A 16,049-nucleotide genomic window follows, 5' to 3' on the forward strand; every position below is an offset into this window, starting at 1 on the left:
TACACATACATGCCAGCCTAGTGGCCCCGCTGGTACATTACAACCAGACCTAACCAGCCATGAACAGCAACATCCCGTTAACATTGTCGTATATGAACGCGCTTGTCACCTGGTGGCATTTCTTCTTAAGCAGAGTAGCGTCTAACCAGACCCCGCACTCTTCTGGCCGTGGCAGGGCACGTTTTCTGCTCTTCATCTCGGGCAGCAATGGAGGAGGAACACTGAGCTGGTGTCACTGGCCACCTGATAGACTGGCTCTGAGATGCAGTTTCCAATCCTGAGGTGTTCTGCGCACTGCCTGCACTGTGCGGACTACAGCCTAGGTGTCCGTGCAACTGCCTGCTCTCTGGAACATTGTACTTGAAGGCGAGAGGGAGACCCTGCCATGATTGGAGTACACAAGCAGTCAAAAGACATTGCAGGTGACCATGGAGCGTGAGTAATAGCAAGCGCTTCACTTCCACTCCTTGGTCACATGACACAAACGAATCCTCGATGCCAAAAATTTGCATTGAGGATTTTTTTGTGTCGAATTACTCGATTGAATCGAGTAATTGTTTCAGCGCCAATGCAGTCTTCATTACTACAGCCACACATTACCACAGTCTGTCCTATCTGTACTTCATGTCTCCTCATGAACTCCATTCATACAGAGATTCAGCTGAACATCTTATCTGTGTTCAGGATCATAATCCATGAGAAGTAGAGCAGAGAGAAGGATGAGGCAGCTCTTTAGCTCAGTGTGGTGAAGTAACTTGTCCTGCTGTGTGATTAGGACAGGTTTTGTGTGTACTAATAGGACAGCGGCCATATTATTTCTCCTAATGATTGCTCTATAGACAAAATGAGCTATTATAACTAATGAAAGGTAATTGGGAATAAAGTAATATTTAAGTAGTTTCATTTTCTTAATTCCCGGAGAACCCCTTTAAAAGGTTACATCATGTGCATGTTTGTCAGTACTTCAACTAACTTTATTATGACAATATATTACAGTACACATGGTCTTCGTATTTTCACTAATTAAATAGTGTAAGTACCCAGTAATAGTAATGAGTAAATACTTTTTCCTAAATTCCCAATTGATTTGCAAATTTATGAGACCATAGAATAGGAGACTTTATTCCCATATGATTTTCCTAAGGGTTCTTTCACACGAGCAGATGCCGTGTGAGTAATCCACTGCGTGAAAGAGAGCCAAGTTCCGTTCCGGACAGCAGAGACACGGAGCATTAACATGATTAATAATGCTCCGTGCCTTTGTGACCTTTTTACTACAAAATCTCAGTGAGATAAAGTTGTCACTGTGATTTTGTAGTGTTAAGGTCATGTTAATGCTCCGTGTCTCTGCTGTCCGGAACGGGGCTTGGCACTTTTTCACGCAGTGGATTATCTGCACGGCATATATAGTCACCCAATGCATCCTAGTAGGCAGCAATGCTCGAATCAGGAAAAGGAAATCTGCTTGTTTCTACTCAAACTTTTGGTAACTAAAAAAAACTAACTGTAAAATTGGCCTAACAATGTCAGAAAATACTAACTCAGAATGAAAAATATTTGCAAACACAAAATATCACCTGAATCCAATAAAAATAAATAAAAACACACAGAATACTGAATCAGCACTCTGGCAATTTTTTTTAAGACTAAAAACATGATAATTTTTAATAGACAAACTAAAAACAAAAAAAAAAATGCATTTGAACAATAGGTTGGCAAAAATAACAAGATGCATATATACAGCCATCCACAATAGTTCACTTTTAATATCCATGAAAAATTATCAATGTAAGCATATCAATTTATTGGCAAATCATGCTTTATTTACAGATCAAAAAAAAAAAGTCATTAGATTACCCGATTTTGTATAAAAAAAAAATTATACGTGAAAATTTTTTTGAATGCTTTGTCTTTTTCAAGGCTTTCCGTCCAGGTAGTACTGGTATACAATTTTCTCAAAAAGGAAACGTGTACATTGGACATTATAAGACAATGCTGTAAGAATGTACACAGTACACACCTGAATATGTACCACAACTGCAGATTTCACACATTTATACATGGCTTTGTAAACAAGCTGTGCACCGTTGGATCTACAAACATTGGATTTATCAACCACATACTTAAAACACTCTCCCTTGTCGTTTCCAGTTACTCAATACTACACATGCCAAAAAGACTGAAAATCTGTTGTTTACTGTACAATTCACAGAGCATACATTTTAAGTGTCATAAAAAAAAAATGGGGGGAAAAAAATTACAAAAAACAGGGAAAAACTTCCAAAGCAGAAATAGGGGGGGGGGGGGGGGGGGACTGCATGTGTGCAGTACATGTTGAACAGCAACATATCAGACTGGATTCTCGAGCTGAAAATATTGTGTGGGACACATCAATGTTCATTGAGTTATAGAAAAAGGAAAGAAACCACAACGGTAGTCTTAAAGTCAAGTGTAAAACTGCTAAAACAAGGTGTTCCAATCTTTTGTGGCTTCCATTAGATGTCTTTGGCCGTGTCCAACCCATTCATCCTGATTGTCGAATATTCGACCGCAAAACCAGCAGTTGAATTTTGCTTGAAGCCTGTTCGGAGGTGTATTTTTCACAATTTTGTAATTGTTCTTACTTGTTTTCTTTAAGGTTAACTTAAGAACAAATCTCTCTTTTACGGGGCTCACGGGTTTTGCCCGCCGATGACGTCTTCCAGTTAGTCCATCAGCACAATTCAACAGCCTTGACTCTAAAAGGGCTTCAAGTGTTCTTTTGGAAAGTGACACTTTTAGAACATGTCCATTGAATTTTGAGATGGTTCTCATCAAGTTAACAACTTCGGGAACATCGGCATCTGGATGGTTCAACACGACAACTGGCTGATCCCTTCGTGGATACTTTATAGGTTGATTAGGGTTGAAAGGATAAAGTCTCAATGTCCTTACAACTTCCTTAGGAGGTGTTGGTGTCAGATCCTCTGGAAGACTCTCCACTTCCACTTCACCTGCATAAGACTTTGCCTTACATTTTCTATGAAGCATTTGCTTTCGTGGTACATCCACCAAGACATCAACCACTCTTTTCTTCGTCTTAAACTCAAAGTCGGCTTCATAGCTGCCAGCATCTGATATCCTTCGTTTACAATTCTTATTTTTAAAGTTTGACAGATTCACGTTACTTTGCTTACATTTCACTTTAGATACCTTTGAAACACCTGATGAAGAAGGTTGTGAAAGTGAATCATCGTTTGATAAAGATTCTTCTGTTTGAGGAGCACTAGAACTAGATCTCAGGCAAGGATTTCTTTCTGCATGCTTATTCTGCAAATAATCTAAATTGCTCAATTTGTTTGTAGATCCACTACCCCCATATCCATCAAGGGCACTGATGTCCTCCTCCTTAACTGATGCCGACGGAGTAAGACTTAGTTCACTTCTTCTCTTCAAGACAGCAGGTTGCTGCATGTCATCAGGTTTCTTTGGTAGGAGTTTCTGGTTGGTTCGGTTCAGTTGAACAGGTTTCTGGGTATTTGTAGACACAGTTTTTGGTAAAACATAATTCAAAAGTACTGCTTGTTTTCCATCAGGTAAGATGGCATACACTGGCTGTTTCTGGAGTGAGTCAGGATGTTTATTCGCTTCTAAACTCCCAGCTTGTGTTCTCGAACCATCTGAATTTAAACAATACTGAAGGACATTTAAGTTTATTGGAAGCTTACCTCCTACAGCCGAACCAGAAACAATATTAGCAGGAATATTTGAAGTGCTCACATTTGGTTTAAAAACATGGGGTACAGTAGGGCGTGGTAATCTAGGAAGGGCCATTTTGCCTAAATTGTTCACTGTACCAATCACCTGCGGGCTTCCGTTGGTCACATTTCGTATGGTACCAAAAGGTCCATTGGCGATGGTTAATACCATGCCAGGTTTTGTATTGACCATGACTGGAGCATTAAATCTGTTGCTAGCAGAAAATGTTGCAGAGCTGGACGCATTTGTCTGACTTGAAATAATTTTCAAGCCAGATTGGCTGGTCGGTACGATCGGCAGCACAAACCTATTAGAACCTGAAGGATACAAGATAGGGTTTCCTTGTGACATTCCAGAAAGTTGTGGATTATGATATAGCTGTAAAGGTGTTGGACCGCTTGAAGGTTTTGCCACACAGCTCATTTTGTCTTTTGCCAGTTGCTGGTTAACTATTGCATCAGAGTGCGTTTTCAGAAGCTCACTTACTCTTGAGGGGTGAGTAGGTTTAATACTGGATCCAGGAGATACTGGTTCCTGTTTTAAAAATACAGCTGAAGGTGAATTACCATTTTGTAGATGGCTGTCAAATTTTGCAATAGGGGTCGACAAGGGTTGTACCGAGCTTGACAGCGGTTGCTTTGGAAAAGCAAAGGCATTACTGACAGGATGTGGGCTTTGGGAGTTAGCCATGCCAAATTTATCATTTAACCTTTTATTGTCCTGCAGCATGTTGTGTAGGTAAGTATTTTTTGCAACCGGTTTTGGGTCCGATGGCCGATTTTGTAAAGAGAATACTGATGTAATTCTTGGCATGAAGGATATATTTTCAGGCTTATTCATCTCTGCTAACCTTGGCATTCTGACGTTCATTTGAGCATTTCTTAGTAAAAAGTCATTTTTAGAAATATAGTTGGGACTTGTTCCAGAGAAATTCCCAAGACCACTTGGTGCTGAAGCACGCAACATTGTGTTAAAGTTTTTGTTGCCGTAAAAGATCTTAGGTTTTGGCCCACTGACGTCATTCTGCTGGGGTCTGACCAAGAAACCAGTAGTTGGGTCTATGGTTAGGCGAGATGATCCAGAAGATGGGTTTATTCTATCGCTGGATGATTCATACGTGTGATCATTGTCGAAAAACTGCTGCTCGTTTATGTTGTATTCACCCGGCTCTTCTTTAATCTTCTGCACAAAATCAGAAGCAGAGGGCGCATTCCTTTTATTGACAGTATTTACATTTTTATGTATTGGTTCATTATAATGTTGCCTGCTAGCTGAAGCAGCTAGCTTAGACATCGATTCGTTTTTCCTCGCCATCAGAGAACCAAGTGCCGTTGTTAAGTTTCGTAATGTCCCAGGTTGTCTGTCTGCTGGAGCCGCAGGTGTAGAAGCCGGAACTGATGGTGGTTTATACGATGGCACTGACCGATTAGTGTTAGGTGACCCATATGATCCGTGCATAGAGCCCTGAGAGAAACGCGGCAAACTGTTTGATGACTGAGGTGATGGTGACGGTTGGGTAGTATTTGTTGCCTGCTTATTTGTCGGCAATAATTTAATAACAAGGTTTTGTTTCCCGTTGACCATCTTGTAGCCCACGAAGGTTGCAGTGTAATTTGCTGGCACTGTAATTTTATTGTTCTTCACCATCAGTACAGTTGGGCCATGGACGGCATTTTGTAAGAGGCCCATGTTACCCTGAGTGCTTGCATCGTCTTTGTTACACTTGATTGTGGTCACAGAAGACAGTCCGTCATTTACAGTTTGCTCCGATGCAGTGTTATATCTTGGAAAGTCTTTTGGAAGTTGGTTTTTCTCTAAGAATTTATGCTGAAACCCGCTAGTGTTATCGTTACCGTCTCCAATCTTATCCTGGACGGGGTCATGCCTCCAGGGTGAATTATCCTGACTTTCAGGCTGATATTTCTTTAAGACCAGCTTCACTCCGGCATTTGGCTGGGCCATCTGTGCCTTAGAACTGTCGTGTACAATATCGTCTCTTGTGTGAATCTGTTCTCTGTGCCTTGCTAAAATGTGTTTCACTATAAAGTCTTTCCGCATAGCACTGTAACTGCAGTACTGACAGCTAAATGGTAAAATGGTACTGTGTCCCTGAAGATGTCTCTGAAACTCTATTTTAGAGTAACTGATGTGATTGCATTTTTGACAAGCGTACTCTATTCCATTGTGTCTGTGAATGTGTTGAACAAACGTTCCAACATCTATGGTAGAAAATCTGCATTTTGAACAGTTGAAGCGGCCATTAACACAATGCTTGACTGTGAAATGCTTTGTTAAGTCCAACAAGGTATATAAATAGTCATTGTTACAGATTTCACATTTTACCAGTGCACTCCGGTGAGTTTTTCTATGCTGTTTAAAGGCCTGAAAATCATTTGCGGTGACGTTACACATTTCACAGGGATAGAGTGGCAGCTCTCCGTTGTGACTTATAAGAAAGTGTTTTTGAAGATCGTTGGGACTATACCGAATTCCGTTTTTGCATTTCTGGCAAAAGAAGTGAAGGACCTTTGCAGATGTATTGACAGAATCGTCATCTAGGTTTGGTTCTGTTTTAATGTCTGCATTTTCCTCATCGAGACTGCCGAGGTCATTTAGATTTCCTTTAGCCAATGATTTTCTGGCTGTCTGTTTCTTGCATGGCGACTTGGAGGCCGTCTCAACCATGTCGCTTAAAGCAACATCTTCCTGTGACAGATTTATTGAGGCTTCTGTGTTTTCCTCTATTCCATGCATGATCCTTTCATTTAGTGAAAACGATGAGGACAGAGTGTTTGGTTCCCCAGTAGCAAAAGCGCCTCCGCTGAAGTCCCATATAGCATCTTTTGAAGATGAAGTTCCTTCCACGTCACCAAAAAAGTCTTTATTTGGTGATCTCATTATAAAAAGGCTGATTTTTTTTTTTAAGAAGGTTGGATGTGTTGTGAATCCTTGATTTCAATTCACCCTTGCAAATTAAGAAAGAAAAAAATTAATTAATTAAAACAATAATAAAGTGTCATACCATACTATATTAACATACAGTAATAAAATACAATTCAAAATAAAGTTACTGTACTCAATAGGTATAAAACAGTAAAATAAATAATCATAGAAAACATATAAGAGAAAAAAGTTGCAAGAAAAAAAAAAAAATCTAAAAATATAAAATTGTACAGTCAAACATCACTTACCTAAGAAAACATCATGCTCTTCATAAATCTCCAGTTATACTTCTTCTAAGGATGGAGAACCTACATAGGGAAAGAAACAAAACACGAAGATCAATTAAGTGACAAAGTTGACTAATTAACCAAGTTGAATGATATTACAATGTTTATAGCTATTGGGCCCACACTAAGCAATGTCTTACTGCTGACATATTTCGAGAATATTTTAACTATACAGCCTAAGGAAATTAGTCTTTATCCATCAACACTTAAGCAGAAGTTTTAATGATTACTGGTGGTACAGCGACATGAAGCTCTCCTCCATCCACTTAATTAGCTTAGGTGCATTTTGTAAAGCGATGATTTATATCTATAACAATTACAGCAATTTATTCATACTCTAAATCACGATTGTCCGATAACGAAGATTGTGACAAAATTATGAATGGAAGAGCAAAATACACTGAAAAAAAATATATAATCAAAATGTATGTGTGACATAAAAGAGAAGACTAAATGAATAGAATTGTAAAATCATAAAATTAATAATCACTGACTTATTGTTTTTCTTTAAACTGCGTTTACAGATTAAATACAATCTACATTTTTAACTCAATCCTGTGCAGAGACGGAATTAGTATCCAGCAAAAACTGACATGCTTTCAGTAAAAAAATGAATCATGAGATGCGCATTTTACATTTGAAAACCTGTTGGGGGAGAAAGACATTAACGCTTTAAACATATTTATAAAGGAGGATGTCCCCACCCTCGCCCCCGCATTTGTTATTAAATTTACTGACGACTTCAAAAGCTTGCATTGATCATTTAAAGCTTAGGCCAATTCAAAAAATAAGCAAGACAGAAATACTAACAAGCAGTGGTAGACCGGCCCAACTTCACTGAAACAAGTTCTTCATATAAAAAAAAATATAAAAATAAAAGCAGCAACGTAGAAAATAAGAAAAGGCATTATCATTTCCTAACATAATAATAAAAAAACAAAAACAAAAAAAAAAAACAAAGCCAAAGCATTTGTCACGGGATGACAAGAGATACTGGGATACATATTGCAAAATGAAACATCCAAGAAATCACTTGGATCGACAAGCAAATCTTAGCAGTGAGAAACGCGAGTGCCCCCCAGCAAAGCCATCACCACCCAGCAACGACGTGCTAAGCATCTTGAAGGTCACTAATTTGCAAGTAAACTATAACACTAGTTGGCATAGCTAGACTGTGCGGGATGTCTAAGGCAAGGTTTAAATTATTATTATTTTTTAAATAAAATACATAAATGGGATTTAACAAAATACCCATTTTGCTCTTTATAAAACAAAGCATGTAGTATACACCCCTACACTACAGTCAACTGAACATAGGGCAAGTTCACATCCATGTTGAAGGCTCCGCTCGGGGCAGATTCCATCAAAAAGATCAGATGAAAGAGTCTTACATGAAGGGCTTTTTAGTCTGGTAAAAAAAATTCCGAATGGAAACTGACTAGACTCCATTGTAGTCAATGGTATCTGTTCGGGTCAGTTCTGTCCTATATCCAACACGTCCGTGGTTCTGCTCCTCTAACAAAGCAGAAAACAATGGAAAAATATAGCAGTGATGTGAACTCGGCCCAAGCAGGAAACGTACAATGTATAACACCACTTCTATGCTGCCTGGGAGTTACTATGATGATGTCACTATGAACAAAGTCATTTTTTTTTTCTTTTATATCAAGAGCCAATGAATATTGTTTGGTTGTTTTTTTATTATACTTGCAATGTGTGTTTTGGCCAGTTTTATATGCAAGAAAAAAACATGTAAAAACAAATCTAGAAAATAATCTAAATTCTATACATTTTTCTTACTTCATCGACAGCTACCCTCAACCTGCACTGCATAACTTTCTTGACTGACTTACACTCGTCAGTATTTTTCATCAGTTTTTGTGAACGCACAAATCTTTCCATTATACTTTTTCTCTGCAGGTTCCGCTCTCGGTTTCGGCTTACAATTACTGATGCAAAATACTGACCGTGTGAGAGTGGGCTAAGGAAAAATGATGCTGTGGAGACTGAGATAGGCGTCAATAAAGTTAGAAAAACGTATACCATTTTTATCACTTTCTAACTTCTTATTTTTACATTTTTGTTTCTTAAATGTAAAACTGGCTAAAACATACAGTACAGACCAAAAGTTTGGACACACCTTCTCATTCAAAGAGTTTTCTTTATTTTCATGACTATGAAGGCATCAAAACTATGAATTAACACATGTGGAATTATATACATAACAAACAAGTGTGAAACAACTGAAAATATGTCATATTCTAGGTTCTTCAAAGTAGCCACCTTTTTCTTTGATTACTGCTTTGCACACTCTTGGCATTCTCTTGATGAGCTTCAAGAGGTAGTCCCCTGAAATGGTCTTCCAACAGTCTTGAAGGAGTTCCCAGAGATGCTTAGCACTTGTTGGCCCTTTTGCCTTTACTCTGCGGTCCAGCTCACCCCAAACCATCTCGATTGGGTTCAGGTCCGGTGACTGTGGAGGCCAGGTCATCTGGCGCAGCACCCCATCACTCTCCTTCATGGTCAAATAGCCCTTACTTTCAAAGTTTTCCCAATTTTTCGGCTGACTGACTGATCTTCATTTCTTAAAGTAATGATGGCTACTTGTTTTTCTTTACTTAGCTGCTTTTTTCTTGCCATAATGCAAATTCTAACAGTCTATTCAGTAGGACTATCAGCTGTGTATCCACCTGACTTCTCCTCAACGCAACTGATGGTCCCAACCCCATTTATAAGGCAACAAATCCCACTTATTAAACCTGACAGGGCACACCTGTGAAGTGAAGACCATTTCAGGGGACTACCTCTTGAAGCTCATCAAGAGAATGCCAAGAGTGTGCAAAGCAGTAATCAAAGCAAAGGTGGCTACTTTGAAGAACTAGAATATGACATATTTTCAGTTGTTTCACACTTGTTTGTTATGTATATATTTCCACATGTGTTAATTCATAGTTTTGATGCCTTCAGTGTGAATCTACACTTTTCATAGTCATGAAAATAAAGAAAACTCTTTGAATGAGAAGGTGTGTCCAAACTTTTGGTCTGTACTGTTACATTGTAAGTATTATATAAAAAAACGCAGGAACACAATATCCATTGGCTCTTCATTTTATAACAAAAAAAAAAAGTGCCCATAGTGACATCATCAGAGTACCTTTCAGGCATCAAAGGCTATGATTAAAGGAGCGGTGTTATTATACATTGTATGTTTCCTGATTACTATGTTCAAGTGCACTGTGACGGAGTCTTGTGAGGGAATGTAACCACATGCCGTCAGTGTTAGCAAGGGAAAACAGATCTTTTTGATTTATGTATTTATTTTATTATTTATACCGTACTTACTTATTACTTATTTTTTAAAAGCTAGTGTTAGCCTTGCACCGTCAGACATCCCGCCTAGTCTAGCTAGGTCAGGTACAAATACTAATTCAAAATACTGACCGTTTGTACTATGGCATTATACCAGAACTGACCAACAATGGGCAAGCCCCCAGTGCAGTCTCACCTACAATCGTCTATTAATGTTATACTTAGGCATTTTATATTATTATTATACCATCTTTTACTATATAGTTTATGTTTCATAGTCCATGTATAAAATCCCTCATACACCCCCCTCCCGCCCTTAGGTTACTAATGTAGGGGTTTCTAAACAGCTTACTAATCCTATAGAAAGCATCCATTGAGTGGTCACGAAGAAATGACTTTGATAACAATGTCATGCCGATGACTTGACTACGACCAACTCCAATTCAAATCACACCTCATCCTTGACCAAAAATAAATGCTAAGTGTACAAAGACTTGCGCTGCATGTTCAGTGTCTGTAAGGGAATCTACTAAAGCCAACTATAGAAGCTAAGGATTTGGGGAATAGGGTCATAATGATGTAAACAGATGTATGTGGGGGGGGGTCACCAAGAAATAATTTTGAGACCCGTTGAGCACAGCCAATCATATTATATTACCGTACTCGTTATCATTTTGGCAAAATGGAGGCGATCTGGACACGTATGTATGATGGGGGTGCGGGATGTAAGACCCATTACTAGCTGACATACTAAGCTGAAAGACCCAGTAGTTTGCTGTAAACTTTGCTAAAGAAAAGGAGACTTCTGCCGCCGACGACGACTGCTGCTGCATTAACAGGTTAATTTTTCAAACCAAAAGCTGCAAAGTAGGAAACGTCATCCATGAACAAGAAACAGAAAATGCCTGCTCATTAATAGACGACTCTACTATTGCACTAAACCCTGGCCAGTTCTAGATAAAGTGCACTTTGCACACTGACACACATGCAAGAAGAAGCAAATGTTAATTCCTCTGAGCCATTTCACTTAACAGGTGTTCAATGGTTTTAATAAATGCTGTACCCTTCAGGCCAATGGGGGAAGGGGGTGACACCACCCGAACCCTAGATCCACTTCCTGCACTACAACACTCCCAATAACCTACACTAGCCATGGAAATCAATGGGTGGCTTATCCTTCACTTTCCCTAAAATGAGACCCCCCTCAAATTCTGCACAACGGTGTAATAAATATATATACATACACACACACACACACACTTTTGTCACAACTGGTAAAAGAGATACAGTGAACCTTGAGAGGCCACCCAAAACTGCATCGTACAGTGATCTTCTCGGGGAAGATGACCGTTATACAGAATATATGGCAAAACTAAAAATCTGGTCTTGATACGAGGGAGGCTTCAGTGTACGTTCTTCATCTTGCAAGCCATTGGATAACCTCTTCATGTAATGCACGTGACTCCCCTTCCCTCAACCTTCCAATGGGGGGCAATGTAAGACTCCACACTTCACATAATGCAAGGAACACCCCCCCCCCCCCTTCCCAACTGAACCTTCTAATGGGGAAGGGGGGACTATAAGACTCCTTTCACCCTTTGCAGGGGACGCCCCCTTCCCAACTCTACCTTCTAATGGGGGGCTCTGTAAGACATCCCACTTCATGTAATGCAGGGGACACCCCCTTCCCAACTCTACCTTCTAATGGGGGGCTCTGTAAGACATCCCACTTCATGTAATACAGGGGACGCCCCTTCCCAACCTTACCTTCTAATGGGGGGGGGGGGGGGGACGACTATAAGACTCCCTTCCCCCTCCATGCAATGCATTGGATGTCCCCTTTCCCAACTCAACCTTCTAATGGGGGGTGGCTCTGTAAGACTCCCCACTTCATGTAATGCAGGGGACGCCCCCTACCCAACTCTAACCTCTAATGGGGGGCACTGTAAGACTCCCTTCCCCCTTCAGGTAATGCCCCCTTCCCAACTTAACCTTCTAATGAGGGGTACTATAAGACTCCCTTCCCCCTTCATGCAATGCAGTGGACGCCCCCTTCCCAACTCAACCTTCTAATGGGGGGCACTGTAAGACTCCCCACTACATGTAATGCAGGGGACGCCCCCTTCCCAACTCAATTATTTAACGGGGGCCGGAAACCCAAATTTTGCATTTGAGGGAAAGGAAACCAAGGGAAAGCATGATGTGATGCAATTTTAAAGCAATCGCTGTCTATGGCATCCATTATTCTCGACTTTAGCTATGGGGGGGCGGAGGGGTTCAAGGAAAGGCGCCCCACAACCCAATATGACTCAATAGGTTGCAAACCAACTATTTGACAGGACATATTTTCAGAATGACAACTACAGCACAGCAGCCATTGCTACATAGCAAAAAAACAAAACAAAAAAAAAAAAACACTTGTGCACTGGAATGTCTAAAATCTTCATACAGTTTACACAAATGACATACAATTACATCTTTATGGTTAAAAATTGCTATAGCAAATAATGGCTGCAGGAGGGAGGGGGGTGCACTGACATTGTGCAATGCATGGGGGAGACTACCACAAAAACACAACCCATGCATGCAAGTGGGGTTAGAAGCAACAGAAAGCAGCCATTGTGAGAAGATTGGGTTCAGCAGAAGAAGGAGAGAAGGATTAGAGAAGGGAAGTGTAAGAGGAGAAGCAGTGGGGAGCAGCAGCCAGGCGGAGGGACACTGCAACCCCTGCTCATGTGACTGATCACACAGAAAAGAGTGCGGCCATTTCATGGGGCGTCAGCCATGCGGGCAGCGCTCGGGGTCCCCCCTCTGCCCTCCCCGTACCCCCTCCCGCCGCCGCTAAGTTTCTCAACTTTCGCTAACTTTAAGCGGGCACTACTTAACCGTTCCCCCTCCGCCCGACATTCCCCCCCTCCGCCCACGTCCACTATTACAAAGTCAACCGAACTTTCCACCTCACCCGCTGAGGCAAAAATCCCGCCCTGTCCCTCGAGCAAATGCCGTCTCCCAATGCCCCGGTGCGGCGCCCGCGCCCGGGCTGAAATTGAAATTACCTTGCATTTTTTCCCCCCTTCATATGCTGCCCGAGTCACCGTTGGCGGCCATGACAGTTACATCCGGGGATTGTCCTGGTTTCGGTAGACCTAAAATGGACTCCCAAGCAGAGACGGCGGAGTGATCCGCGCTCCACCTTGTGTCTGTGATGAGGCCGCTCTCCCCTAGAATCATTGTTGCATAGAACCAATGTGTGTTCTGTGAGGGCAGCCTCGTGTCTAGAACGCCACAGCCCGGGATTCATTTCTTCACTTTGCTGCAGGAGCTTTCCTGCTGCTTGTGGCCATTGTGCAGTATCATCGAGGAGGAATGAATCCTCATGGCATACAAGAGTGTGCATGGCTGGCACTATTTCTCATCATGTGCTGCATGGTTTTTTTTTATGCAAAACATCCTGTGGAAAATTCCTTCTGTAAACCCCCTGTTTCCACCAAGCAAGGCAAAAAAAAAAAGTGCCAATTTTTTTTAGCAAATTTCATTTCAAGTGAATAGTTGATTCTCCACAGATTCATGAGCCAAGGGGCTGCAGTGCTACTTGCATTGACTTCTATGCTTTTAAGATGTTCATATTATATTTTTTTTTAAATCATTAAGTCAACGGTAGTTGATTGGTTGACTGTGATTCTTTTAGAAATGATGTAATTATCCACAAAGTAAAGAATAAAATGACCTCGAAAGTTACCATGAGTAAATTGGGCGTTTTGGAACTTAACGAAGATTTGAGGGCAAATGGGAAAGAAAATTTGGCGCTGTTATAATTGGGATGACATTATAGCAGTACATTCAAAATGATAACATTTACTCGTTTAATTTCTGGTTACAAACATAGAGAGAGATAATCTAAGGATAGATAGATAATAGATGGAGGGATAATAGATAGATAGATAATAGATAGATAGATGGATAATATGGAGGCATAATAGATAGATAGATAGATAGATAATAGATGGAGGGATAATAGATGGATGGATAATAGAAGAGAGGGGTAGATAGATTACAGAGAGATATGAGATAGACTAGAGATTAATGACAGATATGAGATAGATAATAGACACATAGATATATTATAGATAGATATTAGATAGAAGAGAGGGATTGATGTTAAATAGAAATTAGATAGATAGATATGGGATAGATAATAGATAAAGAAGAGATAGATAGATATTAGATAGATTACAGAGATGTGAGGTAGATTGGAGATTGACGAGACAAATAGATATGAGATAGATAAAGAAGAGAGAGAGAGACATTAGATAGATAATATATAGAAGTATAATAGCTTAATAGAAATGAGATAAATGATAGACTATATAGATAATAGATTTATATGAAATATACATAATAGATAAACGATGAGGGCTATTCAAAGGAGCTTCATTTATTAAAACTGTCTTTGGTACCCAAAGCAACCAATCACATTCCGCATTTCATTTTTTAGAATCAATCTGATTGGTTGCCGATGGGCAACAAAGCCAGTTTTCCTTTGCACCATTTTTGATAAATCTCCCCCATATTTTTTTTTTATTTTTTTTTTCAGAAATCATTTTTACCTGCCTTATTATTTATTTTATTTTATAATATTTATTTATTTATTGGGGGGGGGGGGGGAGGGGGGCAAAAACCACCCTGACCAAAAGTTACATGTTTGCCCATAGGAAATTAAAAAAGCCCTACAAACGCTGCAATTTTTTTGTAGTGGCATTTTAGGGCAGTTTCCTGGCGTTTTTGTGTTCCTTGGCATTTTTGTCAAATGGCAGCATGCTCTCGGTGTGGCATTTTGATGGCGTTTTCTTAAATAAAAAAATTGCAAGTAAAAAGATTGTGCGACTAAAACACCACTTCAAAAAACTGTCTTTTTACAAACAAGCAACAAAAAAACTAAGTGTGGAAGCACCCTAAAAGAAGAAAAGTGCTTTGTTGCCCATGGCAACCGATTATAGCTCAGCTTTAATTTCTTAACCTGCTCTGGCAAAATGAACACTATTTTTTTTGACAGTTGACGTAAATCTACTCACTATTGCTTTTTTGTGTTTTTAAATGCTTGTAAAAATAAATAAATAAAGAAAACAACTTTTCTCCTAATGTTATGTACAACATGTTTTGCTGGCATTTTTTAATTTGTTGCATTTGTAACATGCATTTTTTTATTTGTAATTTTTCAAGTTCAGTAGAGAAAAAAGCTATACTGCGTTTTAAAAAAAAAGACGCCGCTGAGCCCGAAAACGTAGCAAAAATACCATAAAGCAAAATGCTTTGTATTAAGCGTGTTTTATATTTCACGACAGACTTTAATGTCTGACTGCAGAGTTTTGGGCACAAAAACACATAAGATGCCATGAAATTTTCTGCCAAATGCCATGTGTGAGTCTAAGCGCAGTTCACAACCGTGCAGCGTACAAACACCTCCGAGTCTAAATTGACCCCTTATTTATATACTAATGATTAACTATAGGATTGTACTGACACTCATGGACTCAAGGTAAAATTCATAAAGCTTAGGTGCTATTGCTTATTTTATGCTAAACTGTAAAATTACCGTCCAAATCCAGCAACCCACAACTTAACCAGTGACACTGACATTTTTCATTTATGTTACATTTTATTATTTGTTTATGAGCCATAACATTAGCTTTATGATATTTACTAATAGTAAAGGCACAGTCAGTATAAAAGTCATAGCATATTATACATACAGTGGATATAAAAAGTCTACAC

General features: G+C 39.6%; 1 protein-coding gene across 1 annotated transcript; it reads right to left on the reverse strand.

Moving 5' to 3' along the window:
* Positions 1-1,644: 1,644 nt before the first annotated feature.
* On the reverse strand, positions 1,645-13,557 carry LOC121003887 (zinc finger protein 518A-like). The gene is made up of 3 exons (XM_040435826.1): positions 13,334-13,557; positions 6,930-6,989; positions 1,645-6,703 (listed from the first exon to the last, which is right to left on the reverse strand). The coding sequence occupies exon 3, from the start codon at positions 6,634-6,636 to the stop codon at positions 2,461-2,463; it is 4,176 nt and encodes a 1,391-aa protein (XP_040291760.1). The 5' UTR covers positions 6,637-6,703; positions 6,930-6,989; positions 13,334-13,557; the 3' UTR covers positions 1,645-2,460.
* Between the last annotated feature and the right edge of the window lie 2,492 nt (positions 13,558-16,049).

Source organism: Bufo bufo, chromosome 6, assembly GCF_905171765.1.
Source record: "Bufo bufo chromosome 6, aBufBuf1.1, whole genome shotgun sequence".
Classification (NCBI taxonomy): Eukaryota; Metazoa; Chordata; class Amphibia; order Anura; family Bufonidae; genus Bufo; species Bufo bufo.

Coding starts and splice junctions, on each gene's coding strand:
- LOC121003887 (XM_040435826.1), bottom strand. CDS start 6,636: ATGAGATCACCAAATAAAGACTTTTTTGGTGACGTGGAAGGAACTTCA.